Raw genomic sequence first — 13,500 nt, 5'->3', positions numbered from 1 at the left:
GCAGCTATATTTAGGAAAGGTTTGTTTATGATGCATGTGCTCTTGCGCCCAGGAGAGTCTGCGTGCGTGTGATTGACATGGCGCCCGTGGGCAGACACTGTTGATTCAGTGAGTTGTCCAGGTGTGGACAGAGCATGTTTGCTACACCGATCTTAAAGGAGCATCTCCACGGGACTGGATGTGGGGTGGGTGGTGGAGAATGGAGGGGTTAGATGAAAGTTTTAAAAGCAGGGGCGTCCTCACCTCTATAGTTGATGATCTCAGTGCTCAAGACAGCGGTCATCTCCAACACAGTGATGAAGGCCTTGTCCATGGAGGTAAGGGGAAAAGGAGACATGCGGTGCCTCCGTGCGACCTTGGTGATGTCCACTGCACTGTGACCTTTGACGCAGAAACAATACCTTAAATCATCAAAAAATATCGACTTGCTTCATTAAAGGGTGTCTTTATCCGCACAAGAACTGATGGTAAACTTTTCAACCTCGCCCGTCTTCGTGCCCACACTAAGACACAGGAGATGTGTGTCAGAGAACTACTTTATGCTGATGACTCGGCCCTTGTAGCTAGTAACGCATCTGATATGCAACAGATTGTAGATCGCTTTTCCTCTGCAGCTGAGATGTTTGGATTGAAGATGAATATTTCTAAGACCGAACAACTGTATCAGCCTCCCACATTATCCAACGAACACCTAGAGACGATTATGGCCCATGATGAACCACTGAAGTCAACAGAGAGTTTTACTTACCTGAGCAGTACCTTAACTAACTCAAACTCAGCTGATCTGGAAGTGGAACGGAGAATACTTTCTGCCACTAAGGCCTATGGTGCACTACAAAAGAGACTGTGGAGTTGCCTTGACATCAGTACTAGTACCAAAGTGAAGGTATATGCAGCCGCAGTCATCCCCTGTTTGCTATACCCCAATCGAGTGTACAACTCTCTACCGCAGACACATCAAGGCTCTAACAAGACTTCAGCTTTGCCACCTTCGCTTCATTCTCAACATCAAGTGGCAAGACCGTATCCCAGATGTTGAGGTTTTGAGACGTGCCAACACAGTTAGTGTTGATGCCATAATAACAACTTCGATGGACAGGGCACGTATGTCAGATGCCCAACAATAGATTGCCCAATGCAGTATTCTACTCTGAACTTTCTCAAGGAAAAAGGAGCCGCGGTGGACAGAAGCTACGTTATAAAGATGTGCTAAAGCGACACATGAAGAGAGCAGGCATCCCACACTACAACTGGGAAAAAAGAAGCCCTACAAAAATCTAAATGGCGCAAAACTTTAAAGAAAGCCATGACAACCGTTGCAGACCAACGCCATAGTGAATACCAACGAGCACATCACCGGCGTCACTCCGTAACAATCTCAAGCGATTTCAAATGCTTGAGATGTGATCGCTTCTGCAGATCCCGTGCTGGGCTAGCAGCCCACGTGAGAGCCTGTCATTTTAAATCCTCAACTCAAGACAGTCGACTTCGACACACGAAGGACAGCCATATATATACTTAATATTTTCAGTTGGAGCTCAAAGCGGAACTCGTTGAAAGAAAATGTCAACAACTACTGTACCTCTGCTAAAAGATAATTGACAAAAAGGAACATTTATAAATAAACACATCCATTTGCACATTAATATAAGAAAACTGAAGAAGTATGATTCTTTCTTTTCCTGCATGCAGTTGAGGAAGAACACGATTTGAACACCATGGAGAGGGATTGGCAAGACATTGAGTTCTGTTTGTTTCCTGCATCACAGCTGAATGATGGGTGGTGCTCGATAGCAGCATGTTAGTCTAATAATACCCTGTCTAATAACTGCAAAGGTAAAACGAACAAAGCAAGCTGTAACTAATGAGTAATCTGCTTTCTTTCCTTCCGTCTTTATCTCTTTCTGCCTCCTTCTCCTTCTGCCGCTCTGCCTCACAGCGAAGAATAGGCGCCATGCTTTGATTTCCCTTGACCCAGTTTCTCTCCGTTAAACATACACTTACGCTTCCACAGCATATTTCAGATGCTTAACATGAGGCTTAACAACCTCTGGCAAAACATCACGCACACACAGGCATGCAAACAGCAGCCACACATGGGTGAAAAACACATAAATCTTACTGTTGCATCTTTTAAAATGTGTTTTGAAGGATGCTTGGTGGCATAAAGACTCACTTGATCTTAGGATATTTTCTTTGCTGCTGCATCTCGATTGCACCTGGAGATGGGGAGAGTGGTCGGGAGAGAAAAAGAAAGGGCAAAAGGAGAGAGAAAGAGCGCAGGAAGTGGTAATTTCAGAAAAAGCAAGCTGCACTTTTTGACACGGGTGAACTGAAAAGCTGTTTATACAACAGTCTGAAGGTGCATCACATTACACTGTGCACTTTGTCCTGTTCCAAGAAGATAGCTACATCTCCTTTCACATTATGATCACTTACTCTGCTTCAGTACACTGACATCTCACACTAATCAAAGTACTTAAAAAGACTACAGGGACAAAGGCAACGACATACAGAGTGACAATATTATGTCACAATGGATGCGTTAACTATGTGTGACATCAAATGTAGTGGAAATGTGGTGCTGAGCATAGGAAGTGGCTGTTCAGATGTGGCGCAGGATGGGTAAAAAGATCTCTGTAAGTCGCTGATGCTGTATGCTAACCTCTTTGACATCATGACAAGGTGGGGAGGAGAGCAAAGTGGGTTAAAAGAGGACAGAGTTTCCCAAAGAAAAAACAAACTCGAGACTCAGTCAGTGTTTCATCCAGTGGGAGGCTAAAATGATCTGTTGACGTGAATCGGTCTCAGAAACTCAAAAATACATGCTATGTAGGGGAACAGCCCTTTTCCAACAATTCGTCTTTAAAGACCCACTCCAATAATAATTGTGCTTTTAACATGTTCTTGTAGCATTTTTATCATGATGGGGGACATATATTAGAGAAGTAAAAAAATGCATTTCTGAATATTTCTTCGTTAAAATTGTAGTGAATCAGGAGCAGAAAAAATGCAGTTTGATAAAGATTGTAGTTAGGTACAAACTACAAACACAAGCTCCCTGGTCTTCTCCATTCCAAAGCATCCATGTACGTTTGTGTTTTCCTTGTCTCAGTTGGCATGTGGCTCAGAACGGTATGGCCTGATCGCTCCAATATTGCTCGCCATATTTGTTGCAGCGCTAATGTTAGGCTGGGGTTGTGAGGGGCTGTAAGCTACACTGTAAAACGTTTTTCTTAGATATTACTTAAAAATATTAAGGCAACATTTTCCAAGCAATTTTTTGTAGTTTACTGAACAAAGTGGGAGTTATGATTTGGTAAAACCTAATACTACTGACTTTTTTATATTCAAAAATGAAAGTCATCATAATTACTGAGAAAAATCTGCCTTTAAAACATTATTAAATTTGAGTAGGTAGTACTTAATAAAAAATAAGTTGTATATAGAAAATGTGTAATTCTTTTACATACTTAAATTTATTCATTTCATTGAAGTCTTAAAATTGTAAGTTTTGGTAGAGTTAAATTTTTTGTTGAGACTTAAAAGAATTTAGGAAATACAAATGTGTCTTTTATTTTGAAAGGATTTATTCAGTTTGCAGAGTTATGATTGTAAAAGTACTCTAAAATTTAGTCATAACATAATTCAGTCAAATTGTCAACATTTAAACAAAAACACAAAAAACAGGGAGAATTTAGAGAGAACAATAGCCTTTGAAAAACTTCACAGATTATTTTAGTCTTGGTGGATCCCAAACCAGCAAACAGCAGGCCCTTCAAAAATGTTTGTAAGAACAGGAACTCCTGATGCTTCCTGCTGCATCTGGTGCACGGCAGAGGAAAATCTTCCTTCTGCCTCCAGCACCTCGTGCATGGACGTTTCTGCAAATCAAGACATAAAACACCAAAAATATTTAGAACTTCAACTTCCATGTAGTTTAAAAAAAAGAAAAGAGTATTTATGACACTTCAATGGGAATGTAAAACCTAAAAAATCATCCTTACTTACATGTTAATTAGTTTTGAATGCAAGAAAAAGTGAATTACCAAGACAGCAAAATCTCATCAAATGAACAATTGAATGTTTTTTACACAATATTTTCGGGAATTAAAAACCATCAGGTTTTTGAATGGCCGGGCCACTGCTCCCCCTTTGTCACTGAACACGTTTAGATGTTTTTGGCTGTGCCGATCCAACTCAATCATGGTTCCAGTGAACAGCAACTCTTCTTTTATCTAGAGGACATCAAAGTATTTCTGTATTAGTTTGAAATCTTAACATTTAAATGTAATGATATCAAATATTCTGGAATTTACAAATATAAAAATGGATCAGAACATTGCTTCATCAAGAGAGCTGGAAATCATCCTCAATCCCATGGAGATACACAATCTTAACTTTCAGATTATGGAGAGAAATTAGACTCAGTCGGATTTGTGCGTGCGTAATTCTTGATTTGTGCGTAAATTAGGATTTGTGTATGCATATTCTTGCTTTGTGCGTGCGTAAATTAGGATTTGTGCATAAATTTGGATTTGTGCGTGATTTGTTACTCACATAATACGTTTTGTGTATAAGTTAAAAAACATAAAATGAAAAAAATACAAAATGCAATTTACGTATGCACACATTAAGATTACAACAGCTTGAAACTACTTACACACACACATCTTTAAAAAAACACGCACAAATCCCTTGTTATGCACACACGAAGCCAAAGTTACGCACGGATCTACCGTGAGACTGTTTTCACGTCTCACAAATCCGTCCGTAAGTGCTGCGTTTAAATACCAGTGGAATGCTTGGTCATTAGAATTTTTCTATCAGCCTTCCCTTCCAAACGTATCCAGACAATGACTCAATCAATACATGAAGACAGTAGATGTTAGTGTTGAACATAGAGGCTACTTACTTCGGGGCGCTGACCACCGAGATGGGCCGCCATTCTTCCCGTGACTCTCTCAGTCTGACTGCCTTTCATTTTTCCGGAAGAAAAAAAACAGTGCCCCTTACTGGTCGTTCCTGTAACGCATTTTACATCAATTCGGTGTCTCCGAGAATAATATACTTTTAACATATATATTAGCGTTTAAAAGTGAACGTCATATTCTCAGACGATAATTTTTATTTTACTTCAAAGTTTTTTAAAGCCCTGCTACACCCACTAAAGGAAATACGTTTAGAAGAGAAGGCTGATAGGAAAATTCTAATGACCGAGCATTCCACTGGTATTTAAACGCAGCACTTACGGACGGATTTGTGAGACGTGAAAACAGTCTCACGGTAGATCCGTGCGTAACTTTGGCTTCGTGTGTGCGTAACAAGGGATTTGTGCGTGTTTTTTAAAGATGTGTGTGTGTAAGTAGTTTCAAGCTGTTGTAATCTTAATTTGTGCATACGTAAATTGCATTTTGTATTTTTTTCATTTTATATTTTTTTAACTTATACACAAAACGTATTATGTGAGTAACAAATCACACACAAATCCAAATTTATGCACAAATCCTAATTTACGCACGCACAAAGCAAGAATATGCATACACAGATCCTAATTTACGCACAAATCAAGAATTACGCTCGCACAAATCCGACTGAGTCTAATTTCTCTCCATATCAGAACTACAGACTGCAGAACCGCAAAGTTACAAAAATTTTAACTTAACTGAGATATTTTTAAGACATATGTGAAAAAATGCTTACTTTGCTTCAGCACTGAACAAACTCTGCCGGCTGTGACATTCCTCCACTCCACAGTCACCTCACTGAAAGACCAAGCATCACATGATTAGCAACAATTGTTTAAAGTTTTTAATTTTAATTTTCCTAAATCTTCGTCTTCAACACTTCTTTCACTGTCATGTATTTGGGTTAGCTTTGAAACCCTTAATTACAAACTATCCACAATAAAAACATAGTTATTGATTTGAGCACTGATGCTGTTTTAACCCTAAACTTAGAAACGATAAAGACTAAAAGCATCTCTACAAACTATATTTCTTTGATTAAGCACAGTGTTAATGTACTGCTAAAGGTAACTGACTGAGTTTAGAGAAGCTAATATTTAAAACCATAAACTAAATGTGAACCAAATAATAATGCTTTTTAATAAGGCTTACAACATAGGTTATTAAAGTCAACATAAATATGACTCGCAAAAAACACTACATACCTTTTATTCCAGCACGATGTGCAACAAAGTCCATAAAAGCAGTTCTTTGTGAGGACGTGCAGAGCAAGTCCAAACTAGTCCAGGTTGGTTACATTTAAGTTGGAATGAATTTATTAAAATTGAGTTTTAAGAAATTAGAATTGTGCTGTAGTTCAGTGATCTCATTTGTTGTTAGTCAATTTTGAGCAACAAATTACTTTTAGAGAACCTAATTAATACAGAATAATGTGTTTAACTACATTTTTGTAATAAATGTACTTAAATAAATAGTGCTACATGAACGATTCCCCTTGAAGACTTTTTACAGTGTAGTAAACTAAGGCATGATGGGAAATGAGTGCAGGTTTACTCTGCACCAACAATCCTGCCCACAATATAGAAAACGTTCTGACTTGGTCTAAAAACTGCATAATCATAATTAAAAGACCGCTGTGAACACTTTGAATATAGGTCAAAAGATGATTGGAGTGGGTCTTTAATAGGTTTACAATCAAGGAAAGGTTGTTCACCTTTAACTTCTTCTGATAAAACGCTGAAGAAGTGTAGCATAGCACACTAAATTAGCAGAAAATGAAAGTGAGAGTGAAGCTGGCCAATTGTTTTGCTCCTTTTATGAGCAAAGCACTGAGGCTCTGGTCTCTTCTTTCAAAAACGTTTATTAGAAGTTGTTCTGCTTTAGGGAAACTCAGCCTCTAGGAATTGTTAAAATCTAAGGAAGAATCACAGGAAGAAGGATTATCCAAAGCAAATCTAGCATTGTATTACTGTATAACGGTTTTTAATAAATTACATGTGGGCCTGAGAAGTCCTTGTGGTCCTTGAAAATCCTTCTTACATAGAAGCCTTTGTGACCTGCAGCTGTTGGGTGAGTTGGGTGTTGGTGGTGTATAAAACACCGCGACACCCACAGTGAAGGTCTCTCCCTTCAGCCACCCACCCGTTTCTCTCTCCTCCCTTCCTCTTTGGCCTAGGCTAACTCTGCGACATCCCTGGGCACCAGACAGCCAAGGTGGGCGGGTGGAGGATGGGGCGGTGGGGCTCGGTGATTGGGATGTTGGAGGACAGAGGGGGTGTGGAAGGATGAGGATCAGCGTGACCTGGTCCCACAACCCGGGAGGAAGGAAACAAAAAAATAAAAGCACGGACTAGGCAGACACCACTAAACTACGGAACGAGGAGGGAAAACAGGACAAAAATAAAAGAAAAAACTATTAGAGCGGCCTGAATGGCATCTTCTAAACAGACATCCAGCACACCAGACAGAGCTACGGAAAGCATGTTGGTCTGAGAAACAGAGACGGACTGACGGATGGATGAGGAGAAGAAGAGACAGAAAAATGAGAGATGGAGAGGAATACTCCTAACAGACCGCACAGAGAAAGACGAAGAATGAATGACAGAACAAGAGACAGACAGAGAAAGAGTGAGACAGGAGATAGCTGGGGAAGTGAGGAGGGAGGAACAGAGCAGGGCATTTGTTCTGCACATCCCTCTGAAGGGGTTGGTGCAGGAGAAAGGGGAAGAGGAGAGAGGAAGAGAGGAGAGGGGGGGCGGGATAGTTACTCGAGAGCTGAAGGTCCTCCTGCGATCATCTTTAAGCCCCTCCAACCTACACTGGAGCTAGTGGAGATAAAGCATCGAATCACAGGCATCAGTGCATCTGTCCCAGCACCCACCACCCCACAGGCAGACAGCACAGACAGACGGACAGGAGGGCAAACACACAGACAGGCATCCTCTAGCAGGACTATGAATGAACGACCTCAGACAGATCATTAAAAGGGAAATGAGCAAGAGCTAAATGAAGGAAAAAGGTGGAAGATTTCAGAACCTGACAGAAGCAGCCATGATGTTGCTTCATTTTGACTGAAGTTCTATGCATGATGTTAAAAATAGGGGTGAAACGATTCATTTCCACAACGATTAGACTCAAATTACAATTTGTGGTTGACGATACGATTCAAAGTCCATCTTGATTCATTTTGAACGATCTGATTTTCTGTCCTAAAATTGATCCAGGACATCTTTAGCCAAAAATTAAACCAGTGCGACTCAGAGATAAATACCTGGGTACTGAAAAGTACAGGTGACATTTTCCAGATTCTATTTCTTGCAAGATAATCAAGTTTAAATAAAGTATGTGTACAAACAAACAAGTAAATTTAGTTTCCTCAAGTTCAGCCCACTGTTGTTTTTCCACATCGAAATAATCCAAAGGGAACATTCTTAGAACACGGTAACACGCTGTATGGTCACGCGTCTTAGCTAAATTCAAAGTGTTTCCACATATTGGACTGGAATGATTGATTGTTATTTTGTACGTTTTAGTAAAAGCTATCGTAGTTCCTCAATCCAAATGGGATTTTTAAAATTCTATTAAATCAATTTTTTTCATTTTGAAACGATTTTATATTGGTATAGGTCGATTCGATTATCAACATGCCTCAATCTGGTTGGATCGTAAGAATATAAATCGATTCATCGATTAACCGGGACACCCCTAGTCATTTTTTCATTAGTTTATATTTTCTGTTGGATGGTAAATTTCAGTTTGATGCTGGTACTATCATGATCATGAGCACCAGCTTGGTAGCTCTGGAGTAAATATGGACATAGAAATCTACATTTATCTAATAAAAAACGCATGTAATGTCACTATAAAAGTAAATACACCATCTACTTGCACTTGAATCACTTTAATTTTAGGTTTCTGCACAGGCTCTGCTTTCTCTAGCTGCAGAAATACCACTAATCTACATCCAAAGGTCAGACCTTCTCACACTGATAGAAGTACAAACAAAAATAAACGCTACAACATTTGTGGATAAGGCTTTCCTTAAGAAAAAAAAAAAAATAATAACTTTAGCCAAACATTTATCTATTATTTAAGCATAAACCCATACTATGTTCATTGTCCTGCAACTAAACACCCTTCACCAGATTGTACACAACTTAAAACCTAATGCAGCCATGAAGAGAGACAGTTTCCATGTGGAGATGAACACAGTGTGCAGAAGAAAATATATGAATAATGAGTGCAGAAGCAGCTGGGGATGTTTTGGACTTTTTAAGGGGGAAACAAATAAAAAAAAGTAAAAGCAAGCTGTTAAACTGTCTTTTTCTAGTTTGTCCTCAACTCTAATCCCCCCGTTTACAAGTGTGAGACCATCTACAAGAGATGAGAAAGGGCTTGTGTGAGGATGTAAATGTTAACAAGCACACATCATACACCAAAGCAACAAAACAAAGAAGGAAACTTCCTGTCAGAACAGGACTAAACAAAAAAAGTCTAATCTGCGTGAACATCTGATTTAAGTCGTACAGAATTCAATAGAATGCTGAAAGTGCAGACTCATGCACACGCTCAAAAACAAACAAACCAAAGAAAAAGCATATGCTTTTGTGCCAGAAAGACTGATTAGTCTATGCAGCAAACCTGCCGTCACCGCGGAAACAGCCTGACAACTGGTTGTCAAGGAGATTTGCCAGGAAGATCAATGCGCTGGGGAGCTAGTGGCAACGGTGAATACAGACGGCGGCCAGTCCAGTGAGACACGTGACACAAAAACCGCGAGCCAATCGGGAAAAAAAAAAGGAAGGAAGGAAGAAAAATCTATGGAGCCAATAAGCAGCTGCCAGAAAAGATGCTCCAGGAAATTAAGGGATGCAACTGCTGTGCTGCTGAGCTCAGCACAAAACAAAGAAGCTGTCAGACAAATTATGCAAAAGAAGAGGATTTATTCATCGGCTTTGAGGACAAGAAGCCTGTGACAGAGCTTGGAGGCTGGATTCAGCTTCGAGCATTTCGTCCGTTGGGAAAGAGCGAGGACGAAATGTTAATCTAGCGTCTCCCTAGAGAGTGCAGGCAAGAGCATTGGGATGGTGACTGTGATGCTCCTCAGGTCTCTCAGTGATGGCCACCACCAGATGTTTTTTAAAACAACTTCTTCTCCCTAGCTTTTCTGCATATTACGCTCAAAGCAGGAACAAACACACAAACACAAATTATCTGTAGACGTGAGCATAAATCACACACAACAGATATGCAAGTTGATGACAAATGGAAGGTGCAGATTTTGAGTTAGAGGCATGAAGAGGAGGGATGCTGTTGAAGAGCTCTGACACAATCCAACTTTATACACTAACTCAGTGGAGAAACCGTATATAAACCCCTATGACCTTTGACCCTTATATAACAGGATTTTCTGACAATTGCACTGCAGAAATCCAATTAAAAAATCTGATCACTTTCCTTTGCTTCGGAGCGGCGGTTTCTATTATTCCAAATATTTGGAGCATCCAAAAGATACCATAAGTTGGTGTTTATTTTATAAATTATTTTATTCAGACTGACGTTTTACATATTTAACAATAACTAATGTTTGATCCAGTGCAGCCCAGTTCAGTCTAAACTGTTTAGCCTTCCTCTCTTGCTGCCTGAGTGCAGATGAATGTGTTGTTAGGTGCTCTGTGGGAAGCCTGTGGCCTTGCATGCCGGTGGAAAAGAAGTTGCTAGAAGGTTAGCGGGTTTACCTGGTCCAAGGTAGAGTACCTTGACTTGAGCGTGATGACCTCATCCAGGTGAGCCCTGAACTCTCTTCGTGAGGCCTGGAGGAAGCCACAGGACAGTCACACACCTTAATACCACACACAGGCGGGGTTCCACCCAAATGGCATGCACACACTCTTTAGGGCAAAAAAAAAAAATCTGTCTTTCACAGAAAGGATTTTTCTCATGGTCTGCTCAAACTCTAAAAAAACAGATATGAACACACGCTATACAGCCAGATATGATAACATTTTACGAGAACGCAGCAATGGAGGAAAATAAAAAGTCACCAGAAGATACTAAAAAAAAGCAACACAGTCAAAGACGGATGAAGAACCAGTTTAATGAATTTGATAGCAGTTTGAGTACAGCTCTGCCCGTCCTATGACATTTCTGAATTAGCAAGTCTGTATGTGTATTGTACCGCTCTTTTACTGCTTTATATTTTGATTAAATATTCCTTCAAATGCATTTTTCAATCATCATCTCGTGTTGTTGCAGTTCTTGTATTCTAGAAGATGTACAGGTGAGGCCGTATTGAAAACATGTAAAGTTAAGTTGGTTTTAATGACCTACTCTGATGAAAATCATGTTTTTGGTGTTTTTAATATATTCTTTTTGCATCTTTCTGCTATAAATATATAAAGAAAATTAAGCTTAAAGTTGCATTTATGAGTATTTCTTTATTCAAATTGCTGTGATTCAAGAGCAGACTGAAAAAACCCCATTTTCTTTGGGTAAAAACCCATTGTTTTTTGGTAAAAACAACATAATCTTAATTAAAAGTCCACTGGGAACGGAATTATAAAAGCGCAAATGATGATGGGATTGGGAAAGATGATACGTATTTGGGTAACAATGCATTTTAGTTGCTGAAAAGGCTGCTTCTCTCACACAGACTCTTCCAGGTAAAGATGGAGTGGATTGGTTATTTTTATTTATTTATTTGTTACTCTCACTAATCCTGCAGGTTGGACATGCTAAAATTCTGAACCGCTGCAGCTGGAGGGAAATAGATCTGGTGTGAAGCGCAGATTTAGCCATTCCCACTATGTGGTGCAGGGTTTGGGGTGTCATATCCCTCCACGCCTCTAAAATGCATAGATTTATTTATTTATTTATTCATTTGGTCATTTTATTTTATTTAGTTAATTGTTGATTTTTAAGTGCCATCAAACTTGGGGGGCCATTGCCTATATCTGGACTTACTGTGGAGCCCGAACCTTTCCGAACCTTCAAATTGTTGGCATTCATCTGACTTGAAAATAGTAGAGAACAGTAACTTGTAATGTCTTCTCAGATGATTAGTCTGCACATGCACTTTTGTTTTTGCATTGTTGTGTATTATAGTTGAGTCGGTTGCAATTAAATACTCATTTTCATTACCCACCAGTGCAATATTGCATGTAAATGTAGGGTCACGACAAATGTCAGCACGATGCTGTTGAGTCGCACACAGCGTCATTGGGTGATGACCAGGAGGCCTTCAAAGGCTTTCACAGAATCCTTTTATGATCTGGTGTGTGTGCTTGTGCGATACGGTTTGTGTGTCGGCAAAGCCCTTTGATAGGATTTGAAGGGTATACACGCAAAGAAATGCACTGTTGTTTCAGCAAGCAATATTACTTTCATACTGATACATAATTCAAGGATCTTTCAACTTCAATTCTGAAGTCAAAACGCAGTTGAGGGAATGTCATAAGATGGTTTGTTTGTTTTGGCAGCGTATGAAAGAACGGAAACAAGACAGGGGTTAGACAGTATGAGGAGGAACAATATCAATATTGGCATCAACACAAGTACTAAGAAGAAGAACACAAAAGCAGCGGGTGCTCATGACAGAACAGCAGGGAGGACGGCGCTGACACAACACAGATTTACACACATGAGGAAAAAGGGAGAAAGACAGGAAACAGTCATGCCAGACAGGTAATTTGCAGTTGAGGAAGGAGGGATAAGCAACCGATGGCGTGATTAGAGCCGTAACGGTGCATCAGCACACATGCAGGAGTACCTCAGCAATGCTTAGGGTGGATGAACAGGAGGGGAGCCGCGCCTGGTGCCGCGAAAGAGAAGAGGGGAAAACAGAAGAGGTTTAATAGAGCCAAAAGCCAGCTTGAGCAGGGGGACAGAGACACACAGAGACTGATGGGTGAAGCAGACAGTGCCCTCTGTCTTTCAGGAGGACTGTGGGGGGACAGGTCTCTGTGTGACTGCCTCAGATGGACCACAGCAGCCAAAGGCACTAACAGACATGGCAGGACAGGATTGAACAGGTAAAGATCAGGACAGCAGGTCAGAGCCAAACAGACCAGTTACCAAAAAACACACAAAGGGAAGAGGTTCACAAAGGAAAGTAAAAAAAAGTGGTTTTCTTGGCTTGAATTGACACATTTAGCACAATTTTGTATAAGAAATCTTACAAAACAACATTGATTGTACCAATGTGTATCAATAATAATAATGTACCAATAACTTTGGCTTATAAGCAGTTCAATAACTATCAAACTTCCTTTTTTTTCCCATATGAGGTTAAAAAAGTTACGTTTAAAAAAACACCCATGTGATACTCACAACAAAATAAGCTGCAATTATAGTTCACAATAAGCACTTCTAATATTTTCTTTTTCAGGATCAAACCTGAACAAAACCCCCTAAAGAGTAAATTTTTTAATACAACTTTATTAAAACAAACAAAAATGAGAAAATAATCAAACAGAGATTAAATATTGTCTTATGACTACAGAAGTTGCAATTAACAATCAGTTGCAATAAACTG

At 39.7% G+C, this 13,500-nt stretch overlaps 1 protein-coding gene and 1 long non-coding RNA gene across 9 annotated transcripts in view; both read right to left on the bottom strand.

Moving 5' to 3' along the window:
* Positions 1-13,500, bottom strand: part of gphn (gephyrin) — an 87,354-nt gene that overhangs the window by 11,841 nt on the left and 62,013 nt on the right. For 2 of the 7 annotated variants that reach the window (XM_023953011.1, XM_023953012.1), the window contains exons 9-13: positions 12,736-12,777; positions 10,706-10,780; positions 7,736-7,792; positions 2,177-2,219; positions 244-381 (exon numbers count right to left, since the gene is read on the bottom strand). In XM_023953011.1, coding sequence (XP_023808779.1) covers positions 244-381; positions 2,177-2,219; positions 7,736-7,792; positions 10,706-10,780; positions 12,736-12,777 — 355 coding nt within the window. The remainder of the gene's footprint in view (positions 1-243; positions 382-2,176; positions 2,220-7,735; positions 7,793-10,705; positions 10,781-12,735; positions 12,778-13,500) is intronic. The other 5 variants (XM_023953016.1, XM_023953017.1, XM_023953014.1 and 2 more) reach the window with 4 other exon arrangements.
* LOC111947072 lies at positions 3,571-7,729 on the bottom strand. 2 transcript variants are annotated; one of them, XR_002872871.1, is made up of 3 exons: positions 5,704-7,729; positions 4,012-4,238; positions 3,571-3,884 (listed from the first exon to the last, which is right to left on the bottom strand). It is a non-coding gene; the product is annotated as an uncharacterized LOC111947072 (long non-coding RNA). The 2 variants fall into 2 exon arrangements; XR_002872870.1 differs by lacking the exon at positions 5,704-7,729 and adding an exon at positions 4,916-5,160.

This window comes from Oryzias latipes, chromosome 24 (assembly GCF_002234675.1).
Source record: "Oryzias latipes chromosome 24, ASM223467v1".
Classification (NCBI taxonomy): domain Eukaryota; kingdom Metazoa; phylum Chordata; class Actinopteri; order Beloniformes; family Adrianichthyidae; genus Oryzias; species Oryzias latipes.
This window is presented reverse-complemented; position numbering and strand designations above follow the sequence as displayed.